The sequence below is a fragment of the Choloepus didactylus genome, chromosome 1, assembly GCF_015220235.1.
Source record: "Choloepus didactylus isolate mChoDid1 chromosome 1, mChoDid1.pri, whole genome shotgun sequence".
NCBI classification, from domain to species: domain Eukaryota; kingdom Metazoa; phylum Chordata; class Mammalia; order Pilosa; family Megalonychidae; genus Choloepus; species Choloepus didactylus.
Window position 1 is genome coordinate 185,075,947 of NC_051307.1, and position 20,657 is coordinate 185,096,603.

The 20,657-nt window shown below is 43.0% G+C and overlaps 1 protein-coding gene across 1 annotated transcript in view; it reads left to right on the forward strand.

Moving 5' to 3' along the window:
- The window catches only part of TRIM71 (tripartite motif containing 71), a 66,202-nt gene that overhangs the window by 35,258 nt on the left and 10,287 nt on the right, over positions 1–20,657 (forward strand). Inside the window, exon 2 of the mRNA XM_037828554.1 lies at positions 11,856–12,023. Within this exon, the coding sequence (XP_037684482.1) occupies positions 11,856–12,023 (168 nt within the window). The remainder of the gene's footprint in view (positions 1–11,855; positions 12,024–20,657) is intronic.

Genomic DNA, 20,657 nt, shown 5'->3' on the forward strand with positions numbered 1-20,657 from the left:
GCGTAGTTCACCCAGAATGTCTCGATAGGTTCCATTTACCTTGTTGTGTGTCTCACAGCTTCACTCCTCGCAGTTGCTCAGTATTCCATTGTCTGCACACACAGCAGTTCATTCTGTACCTCAGTCAATGTACCCTTAGGCCACCTCCACCCATTGCAAATCATGCATACTGCCTCCATAAACACCAGTATGCAATTGTCCATTCATGTCCCTGCTCTCAGATCCTCAAAGTAAATGCCCCCTAATGAGGTTGCAGGACCTTATGGCACCCACAAATACTTAGCTTCGTGTGGAACCACCCCACTGTCCTCCAGAAAGTCTGTATCATTCTACCTCCTAACTGACTCCTGGTTTTTACCTGCAATGTTCCCAAACTTTGTTCTGTCTTCTGATTGTGTATCTATTCTACTTAGTTAGCATTTCCCCGGCTGAAATCCTGCTGGCCTGGGGGTCAGGATTCCCTGATTTTGCCAGGGGCATTTTACTTGTTTTTTGCCAACTCCTTTTGCAATTACTGCTTCTCTGAGAATGCAGTTGTTGAAAAGCTGTAGCTGTGCACACTGGTGGGTAAACTTCCTTTCCTTGGGTGGTGGCTAAATTGGATCCTTTGCAGTTCCTGGGTTTTATCTGTTTCTCTGGTATGATTTCTGCACAGGTTGATCCCTCCTTCGCCAGGGCAACTTGCCCTCTGGATCTTTAACCAGTTTCTTCTGGTTTGCCTATCTAGTCCACCCTTCACTGAAGTTGATTTCTGTTCCCACACCCTTTTTTTTTTTTAAAGACCTTTAAAAGGTTAATGGTTCTTAATCTAAGATTCCTTGACTTTTTTGTTTTCGTTCTGTAGCTTTGCCTCACTGCCCCATCTTGTACTCCATGGGTCGCTGATAGGAGAAGGTCTCGTTTGGGTTTCTCAGCTTGGACTTGGGGCTGGGTTGGGGTGGTGGGGAGTCCTTTCTGGCTCTGGCAGGACCCCCCTCCCCCCCAGTAACTCCCTGAATCACAGGACCAGACCTGAGAGCTGGTGTGGGCATGACTTTTCCTTAAGGTGTGGTTGACAGGTTGTTTTCATCTCAGGGCAGCTCTTTAAAGCTGGTCTCCTAGCCTGGGGTCATTGTGGACCTGTCAGCGGGCAATGTTTCCCACTGGACCGGAGGCAGGGTTTAGACAGACTACCTAACAAACTCTAAAGGGGCTTTAAAACAGAGGCCTTTCCTTTGCACTACAGTCTTGGTTTGAGCCCCTCTTGCTCTTGCTGTTGCTCATTTTGACTTTTACTCACAGAGAAACCATTTAGCATGCACCTGGTGATTCCTGGGCTATCGGGGGCAAGAAGGTTCTTCAAGAGTATATCCAGCCAGTTTCTGTCTTTAATGCCCTCCTTGTTATCTCCTTGATTGGGGGCACTTTGGGGAGGTGCTGTGAAAGGCTTGGAGACACATCCCCCCGTGGGTGCCCCACCTGAGCCTCGGCGTCCTCCTGCTGGGGAGTGGGTACTTATTGGCATTAAGGGAATTTGGGGAGACTGCACCATCTACTGTCTCCTGGGATTTCCTCCCCAATAATTCTGAATTAAGACAAATTTCTTGTAAGTGTTGGTTAATCTTGATTTATAGGGCAGTATTTGGTAAGGTCAGCAGCTCTGGACCACCAGGTTGCCTACATGTTGGCCCATTGAGAAGGCCAAGATGGGACCTTTCTTGCCATAAACACTCTGAATCACCACCATTAGCCAAGGCAGAGGGCAGCAGACCAACGCAGGGCCTGAGAGAGGAGTGCGTTCTTCCCCTGCTAGTTCAGCGTTGCCATCAGTTAGGAGTCCAGCTACTCACGGTGACACAGCTTGCTGGAGTGGGGAGGAAAAGGACACTTTTATTATGTTGTGTTGAAGGGAGAAAACTTAGCTAGTAATTCTTAAAAACCTTTTGTTACTGGTTTTAAGTCTTATCTGAGTTCTTATTTCTGCTTCTCTTCTCCGGACGGCTTTTCCCAGGCGATGGGTTAAACCCACCTGTCCACATGATCGCCCGTACAGGCAATTGAAACCTCATCTGCTGCTTTAGGGGGGCGAAAACAGTTTCAAGTGCACAATGTTGCCCACTGTTTAAGAGGAGAAGACTGAGTTACACGGCCACCTACAGAGCCAGGCCATTTTTTTAAGTCAGCCCACAAGTACCACTGACTTGCCTAGAACACGACAGATTAAAAAATCATGCCTGGCTTTCACGACCTTGGAGGCAACTGGAAGAATGCGTATCTACATCAAAATCTATCTTTCCGTGCCTGATTTGAAAATCTATAATTTACGTGAGCAGTGATCTCAGTGTTGGAACATATCTTTTTTATTTGCTACTGGAAGCTGCCTGGGCCACTCATTAGTACATCAGAGGTCAGATGCATGCCGGGGCGGCAGCTGGGACACTAATGATTTCATACGGCTTTGTGTGATCGCTGGCTGCCTGTGGTGTTATAAGTCGGACTCGGGGTTCTCATTTCTTCAAAACCTCCAGGGAATTAGTCGATTCTTACTTCTTGCTAGATAGAACTTAAGATAACATTTATAGTGGAGGGCAAAAGAAAAATAACACCTACTGGTAACGTTGTGGAAGGAATGGTAGCAACCAATTAGAAGTAAATTATGTGGGACCATTGCAGTAACTCATTTACGGTCTCCATGAATAATTACTGGGCCCTTAGGCATGAAGATGTGCCACTCCCAGGCTAAGCTCGAAGCGTAGTCCCCTGGTTATCAGTGGCAGGGGCCCCTCCCCCCTTTAGGTGTAATTTCCATAAAACAGCACAGGTTTTAAGTGTACACTGGATTTTGACGGTTATACACACCTTTGTAACCACCCCTCACCCCAACATAAAGAACATCCCCATTCTCCAGAATTCTTCCGGTTCACCCCATTCTCACGCTTAACTACTGTACTGCTCTTTTTTCACCTTAAGATTAGTTTTGCTGTCAAAAATGGGATTGTTACAGTTTCTTCTTTTGATTCTGGCTTTTTTTTTCCCCCACCCAGTGTGATGCCTGTGTTGCATGAAGCAGTAATTCATAATTCATTCCTTTTTATTACTGAATAGTGTTCTGTTGTGTGGATATTCCACAGTCTCTCATCCATTGATGTGAAAGTCGTGTTCTTGTTTGTTTTTACTGGAAGGATTTTTTTTTAAACACCCCACTTTTAAGTAAGTAAGCAGTTTTTTGTTTTTTTTTTTTTAAAGGTAGGCAGCAATCCAAAACACGGTTCTGGCATATTACAAAGAATCTCTCAGTGTTGCATAATATAACTTGGATCTGTTGGAGAAAATCCTAAGCACAAGTGTGTCACTTGTCACTGTCAAGAAGATGGCCTAGTTTGTGTTAAAAAAACAAGCAAGAGAAATTCCAGGCCGTGGACTGTAGATCCTGCCGGCCTTGGTGGGCATGACCGGCCATGAATGTGTTTCAGGCTTGTGTTGGTTGGTTGATAGCGAGCAAAGATAACTCCACAAGGCTTCAGCCCCCAAATCAGAGTCTGACCCGGAGACAAATGCAGAAGCAAACAATTAATGGTCCAATGGTAGATAAACCCATTGCAGGTTGGGTCCGCTACCCCTACCCCATCCAGAGGCAGATGAGAATTTGGAGATTATATTGTTTATGAGGGATCAACAGCTGTGAAGGCAGAAGGGAGTGTGGGAAGGAGGATGCTGTCCACACGAGGTTTTCCTGCCAGCCGTGCCTCTAGGGGCTGCATCTGCAGTCCATGCCTGGGGTCAGGTTTAGGATGGGTGCTCCTGATAATGAGGGAATTGTCATCTATAGTGTACTTACCTTGTGATTATACTTTTACAATTTAAAAGTGTGTCCTTTTGTGATTTCACAGGCCCGGGCATATGCCTAAAAAGTGTCAGCTAGGGCTCAGTGCAGGAAGTGCCTTGTCCTTGCCTTTTTCCTACCCTGAATTTCCATGCCCTTCCCTGCCCTGACCTCTGCACCTGGATTTCTCCTACTCCTGGAAAAACTTAACTGCAGCTCCCTGAGTAAGGTCAGAATCATGAGAAAAACCCTCGTCTGAATTATACCAGCCTATCCTGCCTTAGAAGGACCCTTTCTAGAGTCAAGATTTATTGCAGTACCCTCAGCTTTAGGAGAGAAGGAGGGCTGCTGTGATAAACATTTGTGAAACTATTTTGTCTGTGACTCTGGCAAAACTGGTTTAAGGCATTGTGCTGTGCCGCCCGGGGTTTCATTCTTCTAAGTTTTCATCTTCCTTCAAAGAGTCAGTGTTAAGAGAGACATGCTTTTCATCCAGGATGAACTCATTTTCATACTTAAAGTAATTCTGACAGTTCTGGTGAGCAAAAATTTGGGTTGATTGTCTTTTACCAAATCTGCAGGTAGACTAAAGCATTCAAATAAAGCATTCAGCTATGGAAACAGAATTTACTCATCTCATTTTCTGTGCTCGTTTATTTAGTTTTAGTTTTAAAAAGATAGTACTGCCATTTTTGTGGTCATTAATATTAAAAGCTTGGAAATGTTGTCTAGCTGTGTGTTCAAGACAGCGTTGTGCTTTGGGGGAGCATTATTCCACGGAGGAGGAACAGTGCATGCAAAAGTCTCCTCTACCCCAGACAGGGTGGTGGTGTGGAACACAAAGTGGGGGCAGAGGCGGATGAAGTTGGACCACCTCACGAAGGGTCATGTCCATCTCGGGGCTCACAGACGAGAGCCGGTGATCAGGCAGAGGGACTGGTGGAGTTGGAGGGAGGCCTTGCAGAATGGGCCTGGCTGGTGTTGGGGAGCCGTGGCACCTTTCAGGGGAGCATGGTCAGTGGGAATTTGAAGCCATTCTCCTAAAAAATAAGGACCAAGAGCTTTTGCTGTGGCTTTTGGAGGCAGCACCAAAACACCTTATGTGAATGCGTGCCAAACAGATGTCCTGATAAAGCTACACTTCTCCCTTGGAGCTACTGACAGTAGCAAAAGCGCCAGTAACTGCAGTTGATCCCAAAGTCTTTAGAGCTAACCATGTCCCTCTCTGATTTTAACCCTTCTTTTCAAGTTTCCCTTGTTCACAGAGCCTAAAAATTTGGACTAGGGCCAGGTAGGCTGCTCCTCTATCCTTCCTGATCCCATCCCCACCTTTGGGCTATTCTTGGGTACACTCTACCTCCCAGGTAGTGTCAACTCCGTATTTCTTACTTATCCTGGGAATGAATGTTATTCTGTCAGTGTGCTGAACAGATGGCATTGCATGTCTCTGTACACAACAAGTGTGCATAGCTCTGAACACTTGGGGTCAGGTGTGCCTTGGTGTTTGGAATTCCAGTTTTCAGAAAGTTGTTAATAAGGTGCATAATACATTTATTAAGTAACTGTACCCCAAATAACCATTAATATTTCTGTAGTGAAATATATAAAAATACACATAAATGTTGTAAGTAAATTATAAATCGTTTTCATGCCTGTTTAGGTTTTGCTGCCAAATAGCTTTACACATTTCCAGAGGCTTTTTTTGATTTTGGAATTGCAGAAAAGGGATTCTGGATTTATACTGAGCCCTCTGTGTTTGCTTCATTGGATGGCCTCTAGAGACACTGCTGATAAGCAGCATGTCCTCCCCCTTTAGGTTTGGGGCAGTCTCCTTAGCATTGAGTCCTAGGTCTGCAGAACCCACCACAACAAGGCTTCTTCCTTTCCCCGCCAGCTCCTCTTTTGGGTCTGGGTCTCTTCTCAGCTGCGCCACCTCCCTGTGATGTGTGTCCGCATTGTCAGCATGGCTTCCCACTGCTTTTTATGCACGTTTGGTCTCGTTGGAAACAGAACAGGGACTTGTGTTTTCCACATGGATGGATGTTACTAAATTTGGGAGTTGTTACTGTCCACGCTTGGACTTGCTATCCATGCTTGCAAGGAGACCCCCCCCTCACCATCATCATTATGTCAGGTGATATAGCCTTTGAATATATTACCAATTTGAGATTTGGGGAATATATAAAGAACAAGGATATTCGCTGCAGCACGATTTGGATTTCTTTTTTAATAGTCAGAAAAACAGCTTAAAATCAGCCAGGGTACTGATTAAATAGGTTTTGTTAACCCACATGGCAACATAGTCATTAAAAACTTTCAGACCAGGCAGTTCTGTACAGAATGACCCAGAATATTCTCCAGGTTAATACAGAAAAGTGAGGAAAAAAGTCTAGAATATTGTACTACCATTTGTCTTTTAAAAATTCAGATATATATATAGAATGTTTTTGGAAGGTTCCATAAAGAAGTAGAAAGCACAAAATGAGAAATTAGGAATTTTTTAAAAATATGAATTGCTTTTTTTGGAACTTTTTAATAAAAATTTAGGAAATGCATGCTTGCTTTCCTTGTCTAAATAAACTTTTTTTAAAAAACTGTTTTTGTACCCTTCCGTATCCCCAGCCCCTGAATAAAAGGGAGCTCTTCTGTTCCCCCAGCCTTCTGCCCAGGGCTTGGACTGCAGGTTTTGACCACTGGTGTACTGTCTGTTCTTCACAAACCAAGTCGGGCTTTGATGTTTTTCCTTTAAGTTTGTTTATTTTTTAAAACGAGCCCTCTTGTCCCAGAGTGGCACACGCAGGTAAGCCTCCTGAGAAACCAGACCCTCTTGGGTGGATGGGAGAGCCTCACGTCATTTTAAGGAATGTTGTAGAAATCTGAAATGGACAGCAGATGATGTATTTTATTTAGTTGCTGCATTTTGGTAATCAGAGACCCCTCCGTTCTTTCACTTTATTCTTTTCACTGATATTGGGTCGTCGTATTTTAAACCCGTGGCGATCTTACGGGATCCTCCATGATGTGTGTGTTCATCAGTGGACCACAGGTAGTATGAAAACTAGAGCGCAAAAGCGCACACACACACAAAATCTTGTTCATTAGCAGAGCATTTTATTTAAACATCCACTAAGGTAAACCTGCCCATTTGGTATTTTTATTTATTTATCTTTTCTTTAACCTCTTCCCCCCTCTTCTCCTCCCCCGGGCCCACATTCCTGGGCCTTTGTTTCTGTCTGGTATTTTAGAAATTTTGGGAGAGGAAGGCTGTGGGTGGGGCATTCTGGAGGCGGGGGGCAGGGAAGAGGGTGGTCACTTGTGGGGTCAGAGTTCAAGCCTGCTCCATTCAGCAGGAGCAGCCTGATTGTCGCCAGGCTTGGGGGATGGGGAGGCGTGTCCACGCATCTGCCCGGGAAGCCCCGAACAGGCAGCCCCAGGCCCTGGAATTTTTGCCGCCTGAGGACCTCTTCCCAGCCCCCCACCCCTTTCCTGCCGCCGCCTTTCTGGCTGTGGAACCCACTGCACAGCGCTTTAAATGGAAGGCATAGACTCCGGTTTATCCTTTATTTTATTTTAAAACTTAACAGCTGGTTCAGAGATAATCATGCCGGGCACATCCTTACCCATCGATCTTGTTTCTCCAGCTCTAGAAATTGTGGTTTTTCAATCTTAGAAAATGCAAGTAGATAAAGTGTGAAATTTCATGCAATTTTCTGCAGAATTTTATGTCTACTCTTAGCTAGGAGGTTTATAACAGTCGATCTAATGTTAAAGTTCTGGGACAATTCTTTTGAAAATTAATGGTTTTTTACTTATAAGCACATTGTGCTTATGCTTTTACTTCCCCTTAGCTATTTTTTTAACTTTGTTTTTTAGAGCAGTTAGGTTTACAAAAAAACCATGCAGAAAGTTCCTATATGCCACCATTAATATTTTGCATCAGTTTTCCTATTAATATTTTGCATCGGTGTGGTACCTTCATTACAACCGAACCAATATTACAATAATTATTGTCAGCTCAATCCATAGTTAACATTATGGTTCTCTTTCGTGTTGTACAGTTCTGTGGGGTTCTGTTCTAACATGCATAGAACTTTTGTTTCCCATTTTAACCACTGTCTAATTCGGTTCAGTCTTGTAAATTACCTGCACAGCATTGTGCTACCATCACCATTCATCAACAAAACTTTTCCGTCACCCCAAACAGAAACTGAAAAATTAATCATTAACTCCCCATTCCCCACCCTGTATCTCTGGTAATCTAAAATCTGTTTGTCTAATAAATATCTACTTATTCTAGATATTTCCTAAAAGTGAGATCATATAATACTTCTGTTTTTGTTCCTGGCTCATTTAATTCAATATGGTGTCTTCCAGGTATATCTTCAAGGCTCATCCATGTTGTCCTGTTTCAGGTTCTTTTTTTACGGTTGAATAATATTCCAGTGCATGTATAAACCACATGTTGTTATCCATTCATTGGTTGATGGGATACTTGAGTTGCTTCCATCGTTTGGGAATTGTGAATAATGCCTCCATGAACAACAGTGTGCAAATATCGGCTTAAGTCCCTGCTTTTGATTCTTGGTTATATACCTAGAAGTGGAATTGCCAGGTCAAAAGGTAATTCTATATTTATTTAACTTTTAGAGGTGCTGCTAAACTGTTTTTTTGTGATGGCTGCACCATTTTATGTGTGCACCACCAGTGCAGGAGGGATCCTGCTTCTCCACATCCTCTCTGATACTTATCCCCCATATCCCCCCATTTTTAGTAGCCATTTTAGTGGTGTGGGTTTGTTCCCTTGGCTTTATCATCAGGCTTCTGGCCGTGGTTCTTACCCACTCCCCTTCTCTTCTCAACCCTCCCGTGGTCATTGCAGAAACACTGGCCCCTCCAAAAGCACAGTGTCTGCAGGGAACTTACCCTGTGTGAAACGATGCTTGGGTAGGGATTGCCCAGGAACCCCTTACGCCTACCTTAGAGGTGTCTGAGTGATCACAGCTGGGCCTGGGGCTTCAGGCAACTTAAACCTGCCTGCCGCCACCTGTACTTACCCGATTTCTTCTCTGGCCACTGAATCTGCCAAATACTTTAAAACCTACCATCAGTGACGGGTGTCTTGTGCCCAACAACATCCAGGCTTCATATTTTAAGGTCAACAAATCTAAAACTCAGAAAAAAGTCACTTTAATTCCTTAGAAACGCACAACTGGAGCCCAGAGTTACTTGAAAGCCGTTTGGTTCTTGATGTTGACTCCCCCGAGATAGTTTCCCTGGGATTTGAGGGGTCGTAGAGGTCCCGAGCGATACGCAGGCAGACCCCGTGCGTTTCACAGTAGCAACTGGCCCGGGGGTGAGAGGGTACTGGGTGGACTGGGCGGTCCCACTGCCAGCGAGTGCCAGGCTCAGGTTAACAGCCTCTGGTTTTTTCCACTCACCACAAAACCATCTCCCTGACGAGAGACGAGGGCAGTTTAATTCTCAGACTGTTAGCTTTGCATGAGCCCACAGACTGAAGTCACTCCACCCGGAGAAAGAAGTAAGAGGGGGTGCGTTTCAGGTGCAGAGGCATGTTTCATTCTAATTTAAAAGGAGCCTGTGAGAGAAGGTTTTCACACTTGACGTCAACATAGGAGTCGTCCTCATCCCTTTATTCCCATACGGAAGAAAGCAAAGGGAAGGAAGGTGGCCTAGGTTGTTGCAACTGATAGAATTGCTCTAGCACCAGGTTGTGAAAAGCAACTGTGTCCTGGAATTTCTCAGCTTAGCATCTTTGGTTATTATTAAAGTAAGCTTGATGTTTAGACTTCTCAGATTAGACTTTGTTGAGCTTATGTGTTCTCTGTAAGTCTATATGTTTAGATTTCTCTATAAATAATGGACTCCCCTGAAAAAGCTGTTGGCCTTGAGGAAGGCAAATTACCCCCACTTAGTTGCTAGAAAAGCACGGCAGTGGATAAAACTGGTAGAATAAAGTTACAAGCCATATACCACCTTTCCCTTGTTTAAAATAGGGTCCCTAAAACTTGCCGTATCTGAATCATTCTTTTAAAAGTAGGAACATAATATCTTAAAATCTTTCCTTCTTCCTGTTTCTGAACGCCAAGGTTCCCCGAGTCTAACCCCTGTTAGTTAATTGATCCCAAATAGAACAGCCTGTTTGCTTGACTGTGCCAGTTGGGAGTTCATCTCCTAATGGACAATCTTTGTGATAGGCTTTTGATTGGTTAATAAAATTAAAGTCCTGAAGAAGGAGAGAAGTAGCATGTATTGGTCAGGGGTCAGAGTTCTCCGGAGAAACAGAACCGACAGGATAGATATACATGTATATTCATGTATGTAAATAGTTTGAGATTTATCTTGGAATTGGCTCCCATGACCATCGGGAGTGGCAAGGGCAGGCTGCAAGTTGGGTTTTGATGAATTCCTCCAGGAGATGCTGGTAGGCTGAAGCAGAGATAGGAATTATTCTTTCTGAATGTTGAAATCTTCAGTTCTTCCTTTAAGGTCTTCAGCTGATTGCATGAGGACACTCCTCTATGTCGATAGTAGATGTCCACCATAGATGCGATCAACTGACTAATGATTTAAATCCAGGAAATAGCCTCACCTCGGGGTAACAATCAGGCCAGTGCCCACTTGAACAAACAACTGGACACCATAACCTGGCCAAATTGACACATGAACTTAACCCTCACACAGCATTCTCACTCTGTTCACCTCTAGCCCCATCTCCTTTTCCCCCAGTCCCTTTCTGTTTGGTAGAAAGGAGCCACCTCTGACCTTCCTTCCTTCCTTCTCTGTCTCCGTCTCCCACAGCTCTCCTCCCATCTCTGCTTCTCAGCCAGAACGCGCCTCCTGTTCTGACCCATGCAGGATCACCTTGAGTCTCATATCTGGTCTTCACAATACCTGGCAAGGTGCTTTGTGAAGAGTGAGTGTTCTGTGGAGTTCAGATTGTTCCCCAGGTGAGGTAGGTAGATAGTGCCACACATGTGTTGGAATCAGCTCTTCAGAAGACTCAAGTTGTCTTCCCCGCTCTGTCCTTAATAGCTGTGTGGCCTTATCTTCATCTGGGGATTAAGTACATTTTTGGGGGTGTTGTGAAAGAAACCCTTTGGAAACTGCTTTCCTGCCTGTTGAGAGTTGGCTGGCTTTCCCTCATTCAGGTGTACCAGGGGTGAATTTAAGCTCTTCCCTTGAAAGCCATCCAGCAGACATTTACAGAGGGTGGTGCTAAGTGCCCTGCTCTATGAAGGGATGCAACGACAGGGCTGGCCCAGTTTCTGTGCCAAGGAACTTTCACTCTTGAGAGTTCCTCATTTATTGGCAGGGGAGGTGATGCCAACCCTTCTCTCTTCTCCAGCATGCAGGGCCCCAGGGAAATATAAAACATCACATAAAGCAGTCTGTCAGCACTGGCTGCCTCCCAGGTTCAACTCCTTAGAATAACTTGGCAGGAAGAAGAAAGGCAAGGAGCTGGCTGACCTTACCACTAGCTTTTTGCCTTCTTTCCAGAAACTTAAGCCCGTAGCTTGCTTGAGTGCCTGGGAGGACCATGCTTTTTGCACTTCAAGCTAATCTCCTTGACGGGGAGAATGGAAACGCGCTGTGTGTGGTGTGAGGGTGATTAATACTGTCTTTAATCTTACTTTACGCGCCCAAAGACTGGGATGGCAAGAGACTCTTCCGATATTATGGGCCACCAATCTCAGACCAGAGCAACATAATCTTACAACTTTTCTGGGTAATTAATCTAAGAGGCAAAGATGTCTCTCATGCCAGAAGGGTTTTTTCATTTCATCATTGCCTTCGGAGGGTCCAGGTTATGGTTGCGAATGAAACTAGCTTGGAATGTGGGAGTTGGTTGTTTTTTCCCCCCTTGATTTGGGGCAGAAGAGAGTGGGAAAGAAAGAAGTGAATGTTTTCAGTTGTGTTCACTGGTGCCTGCACTGCTCCCTCTCCTGGACCCCTGTGTTGCTCACCACCACCACCACCACCCCACCCCCAATCCTGCATCTCCTTGCTGATGCCTGTCTGCTCCTGTCCCCAGGTGCTCCACCTGTACTGCGACACTTGCTCAGTGCCCATCTGCCGCGAGTGCACGGTGGGCCGGCACGGGGGTCACAGCTTCATCTACCTCCAGGAGGCACTGCAGGACTCACGGACACTCACCATCCAGCTGCTGGCTGATGCCCAGCAGGGCCGCCAGGCAATCCAGGTCAGTTCTCTCCTACCCCTCACTTACTTCCCTTGTTCATTATTGCACATCAGTCCTTTCCCCTCCTTATCAGAGTGGGTGTGTAAACTGACAGGCGGGGTGGGGGCTTGGCATGGAAGGAAGACCCAAATGAGCAAGTGGCATCCGTGCAGCAACAATCCCGTGGGGTGGGAGGTAGGAGTGTCCTCCTGTCCATCCTATAAGATGAGAGTTCTGTGATCCCCATTATGAGGGGTGTGCAGTCAAAGTTACTACTCAGTCAAGGCTAGGAAGGAGTTCCAGGTGTCTAAGCTGGGACCTGTCACATACCTGCCTGTTTCCCATCCAGTCCCCTTCCCAGATCCATGTGGACAGTAGCATTTTTGAGTAAGGGCTGGGCACATGTAAGGCTCTTGCTTTTTACACAGAGACCTCTGCTTTACAGATTTCCTTATTTAAGGTGCAAGAGAAGTGAGCATGAAAAATTTTATGGACTGTTCAGAACCTTGAATCTTTCCGTGGTGATAGGTATAGACACCTCCTGGTAATTTAGAACTTTGCTTCTGTTGACTCCCCATCACTAAGGGTTTGGGAAGGGCATGTGTAACTGGGGGGTAGTAGATAGCAAAGTGCTTTTACATAGTTGCACTGAATTGTACTCCTGAATTGATCTTGAATCTTAGTGACTGATCCAGGTGACAAGGTTTTGGGAAAACAGAAGAGAATGTTTGGTTTTCCCTGTGTTACAGGATACTCGAAAGTCGAGAACCACTGCTAAGCCTGCAGCAGAATTGCATAGGAAATTAATTTTTTCAGGTGTCATTTGCATACTGCTAGGGTAATTAAATAAATGAATGGGTTTGAAAAATAAGATATTTTTTGGAAGTGGTGAAGAATGGAGATCATGTGCCCTAAAAAGGGAGGCAGAAGGATGATTTAGAATTTGAATAAATATCTCAGCAGCTGTCACAACCCTATGCATGATATTGAAGTAATCTTTCCAGTGAGTTAGATTTTCTGATGTTCAAGTCATAAAATTGGAAGTTTAAGAGTCTGTATTCCTGGAATGACTTCAGAGTGTCTCGGGATTACCATTAAGCTTTCATTTGCCAGTTCTTTCTTGTATTCTGTGCTAGTGTATTCTGTGCTAGCGTGTTAGTGTCACCGTGGCTGAAGTGGTGTGTGCAGGACCTTGCCACGTGTCTCCCAGGGAAGAACTGTGGGTGTCTCTCCCCTACACTGTGATATGTTAATCAGTCTAATAGGGTCTGTGACCAGAGTTTTTGAAGTTTTTTCAGAACACTCAAGAACTTCCTTTTTGCCCCCTTAAATGTTCCCTCTCTGTCCTTGGAGATTGAGAATGCTTGGGTCCTTGAAGCATGAGTAAGAGCATGGCTGGTGCTCTTGGGCCTCTCCTTTGTAGGATCAGCCACTTTGGGGGAAAAAACGAGTTGTCCTGATTTGCTGGAGGTGTGAGGAGAGATCTGGGGCTAAAATGATGAAATCTCAGGAAAGTGTAAATCTGAGCTTTTTTGTGGACAGAAGGGAGAGAAATAAAGGGACAGAAGATTCTGTGTGCCATGCTCAACTTTCTATACTAAATGTGGTCAGTGTTTGCTGAGAATCTGCTTGGTGAGTAGTGAAAAGAAAAGCTAGGCATGGGCCCAAGGAGTGGAATTCACATTATTTGCTGATACTACTACTATGTCTGGAACTAACCTGAACACTGGATCTTCAGGTCCCTTGCGCGGGGGCACTTGGCAGACGGGTATTTAGGTGAGATGGGAGACTCAGTGTTTTCACAGGGTGTCTGGCTACACCCAGGCACACCTGGTAAGTAGTAACTGCAGATTCTGAACTGACTTCCTACAAAGTCCTCATGAAACCACAAGTGTGCATGTGTGCTCAGTATACATTCTGGGCTCTGGGTTATAATTCTTTAAAACCTGCATTCAGTCAGTGATTGGGAGATTGGGGGTACTGGACACCTGTGTCTGTCTGAAGGCTCTTGTCAGATCCTCAGTGGCGTGACTATTCCTAAAATACAAACATCGGGAGCCCAGCTCCTACTCTTTGAGTAGAGTAGGGATATGGTAAGAAAAAGTCCCTGTCCGTTGGTGGAAACACAGCCCTCTTTCACTCCCTGTTAGCCCTGGGATGCCAACACAAGCCTTTGGGGTAGGGAGGGGAAATCAGGGTAAAGGTTGAGGACAAAAACAAGCAAAAGCTAGTTTTGCTCAGTAAACCATTTGCTGGAAAGCCAGTTTATTTCCTCAGTAAGCCAAAGAAACAAGTTCTGTTCAGCAAGGTCAGAAGACTGGTGTGTCACAGTTTTCAGCATGAACAAGTGTTTTGTGCATGGGGTTGTGGGTACAAGTTAGGACACATCAGTTAGTTGTGTGTCATTGAAACAGATTGCTTGAGAATGGAGAGGTAACAGCCCATGGGTCCCCTAGATTGGTAATAAGATACTGGGGTCAACATGTGCTCAGCAAATATTTAACTGAGCCTCTGCTGTGTGGGAGTGCACTGTTTTGAGGGCTTTGGAGGGCTCTGACTTGTATGTAGAGTGTAGTCTATTAGATGTAGGGAGCATCTAATCCAGAAATCATTTCAGAAGGTACATGTAAAAGGCTTCGGAAAAATAGCCACTGAAGCTCAGGGTAGGGTGTGCTTTTGCTTGTTTGTGAGAGATATTTAAATTTGTATATGGATGTACAAATGTTTTCTCATTTGTTGGTCACTGAGCAGTGGAAAGCAGGTACGACCCCTGAATTGTTGAGATGTGCCTCCCACAGGGTAAAGAAGTGGCCTTGAAATGCCACTGATTTCAGGGAGCAGTGATTTCACGTCCTTGATTCTTCCATGCGGTTGGTCAAAATGTCATGAAGTAGCCCAACCACATAATTTTTGTGCTATTTTAATAGCATTTATAGTAAAGAGTACAACACATGTTTACAATAACCATGTTCTTAATGTGAAACATGGAGAAAGAATGAATGCACTCTATTGACATGCAATTTTCTGGAGTGGTGGAATTTCTGATAATATATATATAATGTGGGTCCTCATTTAATTTTTTAAAGAAAATCACTTAATCCACTTAAACCAGAACACAGAGTAATTCTGGCCACAGATTAAGAAGAGATTCTGATTTATTTTACAGGGAATGTTTAAGTAACAAATTTCATTTGAAGTCTCTGGTCTTCCAAGAAATCGTCCTGGGTTTGTTTACTTGCTCTTAGTATAGTATTAATGGATTAAATAAGTTATTTAGGCTCTAAAAGCTGCTTATTCCTACTAGCAGATTGTCATATACAAGAAACAGAATAGCTATCCCAGAAATAGGCTTTATTTTGCTAATACTGTAACAGAAGTAAGAAGACATCAAACCAAATAAAGGGTGATAAAGAATATATTTAAATAACAGAAGTAAGAAGACATCAAACCAAATAAAGGGTGATAAAGAATATATTTAAATAATCATAACAACCACCAGAACAAGCCTGGCTGGCTTAAAGGTTATAAAAGTATTTTTAAAAAGAAGAAAGTAAAAGTGGATTTATTTTAAATGCCTAAAGGCATGAAAGTGCTCTTAACGTAAAACGTGATAGAAACTTAGACATGTGAGAAACTGGTAAAATTAAAAGGGAAAAAAAACCTAGAAAATTTTGACAAATAATTAGTAAAAATCATAAAAATGGGTAAAACAGGAAGACACTGCCAGGTAAGAGGAAGGAATGACAAAAATGAACACATGCCTTACAAAGAGAAAATAAACTGCCTTATATAAATTTATGGAAATATATTCAGCCTGAGCAGTAATCTAATTTAAATGACTTTTTAAATCGTTGCGTAATTAACTGGATGTGGACATCATGCATACTTGGGAAAATGAGCTTTGAGAAATATCCAGAGCTTTAAAGTTGGCAGTAACTTGTCGTTCCTGCTTTGGGGATCTTCCAGAGGCAGTTGTCTGCCTTCCAGGAAAGAGGTTTGGGCACAGGGGTACTCATTGTACCATTACGAATGTTCAACCTTGGGAATTAGGATTTTGTAGTCTCTTCTGTTTATAAAAGAACTCTGGGAGGAAGTAGACCAAAATATTAAGTGTTCTCTGGTGGGACTAAGGCAAAAAAATTTTCAACTTTAATTGAGGTAAAACTGATACACAGTAAAAACTGCATACATAAGTTTAACCAATGTATTACATCCATGCAACCATCACCACCATCAATCTCATGAACATATCTTTTTGCCTTCCAAGTTTCCTTGTGTGTATGTGATGATCTCTTCCTCTGCACTCCCATGTCCCCGAGCAACAACTGATTTGCTTTCTGTTATAGATTAGATGTTTTTTTTAATCGGTTAGGAATTGCATTTAGCGATGAACAACAGAGACCCTCTCTATACCCCCAGAGGGGTGTCTTAGACACTTAAGATTTTAATCTTTCCTGTGGGGGGGGGGGAATATTTGGAGATACTGACAATCATCCAGGAGTCTAGGTTCTACTTCTACCCCACTATTCTTAACAATCATGGCCCAGAATGGCCTCTGGAGCTCCAGCCATCATGTCTATGTTGTGGGCAGTTCTGAGAAAGAAGGGCACGTTCCCATCTTTTTAAGAAATTTGTCAGAAGTCTGATATAACACTACTGCTTACCATCTCATTGAGCAAAACTTGGTCTCGTGACCATACTAGCTGCAAGGGAGGTTTTATCTGATCTTTGAATAAAATCGAGCTACTCTTTCTTTTCATCTGATATTATTTATAGCAGTCTGCAGTACCTTTAGAGGAAAAATGGATGTTGTAGACAACCAGATGTTTTTGCCCTCTCTCTTCCTGTTTTTCTTTATTGAACATGTTTATAAGTTGTCCTCTTCAGCTATAAAAGTAAATGTTATTTGGCACTTTTCTTATGAAAACAAGAGAAATAGATATTGCACCTCTTTACACACAAATGAGAAATGAGCTTAATGACTTATTATAATTATTTTAAATCTTATAAATAAAATTGTAAGTGAATCTAAATTTTCTGGACTACATTAGCCCCCCGACTTCTGTTTTTGTTTGATCACTTTGATAAGATCAGATAAGCCATAGACACCCAATTTTATTAGCTGGAAAATTTTCCATCATGAATGCAGAGAACGCGTATTCTCTCTTGTGAGCTGACATAACTATCTGAGGAAGTTGATAATCGAAACATTTTCTTCCTGTTACAGATGTGCAAATGGAAGAACAAACTTTAGTTCCTTTGCTCAAGATTCCAGATTTGATTCACCATAAGCCCCAATCTTCCCTTTTCATCAGTTGCCCCAGGCACTGAAATAGGTGCTTTGTGTGTACACAGCAATCCTTTGGGGTGTGGATGTCATTCTTTTCATTTTGCTGAGAGAAAACAAAGAGATTAAGCAACCTGCTAAAGGTCACTGCTAGTGAGTATAGAGGAATTGCAGCAGAACTTAAGGTTGTGTTTCAGAGTGTGTATGCACATACCCAAACTTATAAACATGTTCAATAAAGAAATCAGGATTGAAGAACTTTAATACAACATGACCTAATTAAAAATTTTCCTGTGCCGTCCTAATTAGTACGCTTGGTTACAAGCAACTGAATGGGAATGAATAGTGTCAGATAACCAGGTAGAATATGGATGGATCAGGCTTCAGGTATCCGGGACTCAGATCATGGTGCCTGTACCCTCGCGGCCACTTAGCTCAGCCCCTCTCTCCATGGTAACCTCATTCTTGCTACTAAACATGGGCTAAGTCCAAGCAGTGGAGAAAAAGGTAAGCATAAATGGAAATTTCTTGAGCAAGCCATCCTCAAGGAAAGAGTTTTCATTTTTTTTTCCTTTTTTTTTTTTTTTTTTTTTTAAGAAGGGGAGGGGATTGGTAGAGAAGATTGCAACATCCACCTGTAAAATCCTAGGGAAAAGCTGTAGATTGGCCTGGCTTCCTTCATTTCCATTCTTTGAACATAGTGGCTGGAGGCTGGGGGGTGGGGGTAGGGGGACAGTCTCATTAATAGCCTCCTTTGGACCAAATGAATGGAGCAAGAACACACCCCAAAAGTAAAGGATACTGGCCAGACCAAATCTGCAGGTGGATTTAAGTCCCTATAAACTGCAGACCACCCTTAAATGAGTATCAGTGACATTTTATAGCAGATCTGGACTACTTGGGGATTGTATGTTTCAATTTCCATTTACCAGCTTTTGTTTATAAGAGGTGTTTTCAGGAACTCTATTCCTGTTCTTCAGCCAGGAACACTTGTCTGTTCATTTTCCCTCCATGCTTGGAAATAGTATATTCTCCCATGAGACACAGCAGAGGTGTTTTTGCCTTTCTCCAGTCACTTGTGGACCCCAGATTGTACCACTGATCATGTTTCTGCTTGTGTGTTGGTGCCAGAGGCTTGAGATTCATACTTATTCCTCTTAGAACAAATGAGCTGCCCTCTACAGCATGCAGTCTGAATTTCCCTCCCTAGTTGGGTGATCTTGCCTTGGACACTTTGCCTCCAGTCCTGATATCCTCATCCACTTATTTTCAAGATTGGTTTGTGTGCTTGTTTAAGTTTCCAGTACATCATTTCTAGATGGGGAGAGCATACATATAAAAGGTCCGTTTCACTCTTGAATAACTGGTTTTTATCCACTGTTAAATTTTAACTGCAGATATACAGTTGACTGTGAATCTGGGTTCCTAAGTTTGGACTTGAGAGGCTCACGATTTGTGTTTATTTGAGTCTTAGTTCTAGAAGAGACACCCAGACAAATCCTTATGTTAATTCTTTTTTAAAATGCAATTTTGTTGAGATATAGTCACACAGCATACAATCCATCTGAAGTACACAATCAGCGGCTCACAGTATCATCGCATAGTTGTGCATATATCCCATGATCAATTTTAGAACATTTTCATTACTCCAGAAAAAATAAAGGAAAACCCAAATCCTCCCATACCCCTTATTCTCTGCTATTATTGACCCATAGTGTTGATGTGGTACATTGTTACTACTGATGAAAGAATATTAAAATATTACTCTTAACTATAATTCATAGTTTGCAATAGGGAGGTTCCCCCCATATACCCCTCTTGTAATAGTGTCATGCATTTGTTCTAGTTTCATGAAAGAACTTTTTTATATTTGTACAGTTAATCACAGACATTGTCCGCCCCAAGATTCGCTGTGTTATACATTCCCATGTTCTAACCTCCAACTTTCCTTCTGGTAACATACATAACTCTGAACTTCCCCTTCTTCCACATTAACACACCTTTTAGTATTTGTGCCAATTTGAATGTATTATGTCCCCCAAAACGCCATTATCTTTAACGCAGTCTTTTGTGGGCAGACATATTACTGTTGATCAGATAACTGATTGGATGAGTTCCATGGAGGTGTGGCCCCGCTCATTCAGCGTGGGCCTTGATTAGTTTACTGGAGCACTATATAAGCGCAGACGGAAAGAGCGAGCTTGCTACAGCCAAGAGAGACACTTTGAAGAATGCACAGAAGCTGAGAGAGTAGCTGCAGATGACAGTTTGAAGATGGCCGTCGAAAGCAGACTCTTGCTCCGGAGAAGCTAAGAGAGGACGAACAACCCAAGAGCAACTAAGAGTGACATTTTTGAGGAACTGCAGCCTAGAGAGGACAGTCCTGGGAGAAAGCCATTCTGAAACCAAAACTCTGGAGCAGACACCAGCCACGTGCCTTCCTAGCTAACAGAGGTTTTCTGGACACCATTGGCCATTCTGCAGTGAAGGTACCCGATTGTTGAGACTTACCTTGAACACTTTATGGCCTTAAGACTGTAATTTTGTAACCAAATAAACCCCTTTTATAAAAGCCAATCCATCTCTGGTGTTTTGCATTCTGGCAGCATTAGCAAACTAGAACAGTATTGTTATTCTCACAATAACATGGTACCATCACCTCTATCTATTTCCAAACATTTAAGTTCAGCCTAATTAAACATTCTGCATATATTAAGCAACTGCTCCCCATTCTTTAGCCTCATTCTATATATCCTAGTAACCTGTAATCTATATTTTATGTCTATGAGTTTACATATTATAATTAGTTCTGATATATCAGTGAGATCATACGCTGTTTGTCCTTTTGTATCTGTCTTATTTCATTTAACGTAATGTCCTCAAAGTTTGTCCATGCTGTCTTGTGCTTCAGGACTTCATTCCTTCTTACTGCTGAATATTATCCCATCATATGCATATACCACATTTTGTGTATCCATTCATCTGTTGATGGACACTTGGCTTGTTTCCGTCTTTTGGCAATTGTGAGTAATGCCGCTGTGAAAATGGTGTGTAGATGTCTGTTCACATCCCTGCCTTCAGATCCTCTGGGTATATCCCAAGAAGTGGGATTGCTAGATATTAATTCTGTTTAATCCTGTGAAGAGTATTCACATCTTGGGAGGGTAGAGGCACCCACAACAAAGAAAGCAAGGAAAATTGATGCTTTAAGAGGGACCACTCTTTTTTTTTTTTAATTAAGTTCAGTTTTATTGAGATATATTCACATACCATATAGTCATCCATGGTGTACAATCAACTGTTCACAGTACCATCATGTAGTTGTGCATTCATCACCCCAATCTATTTTTGAACATTTTCCTTATACC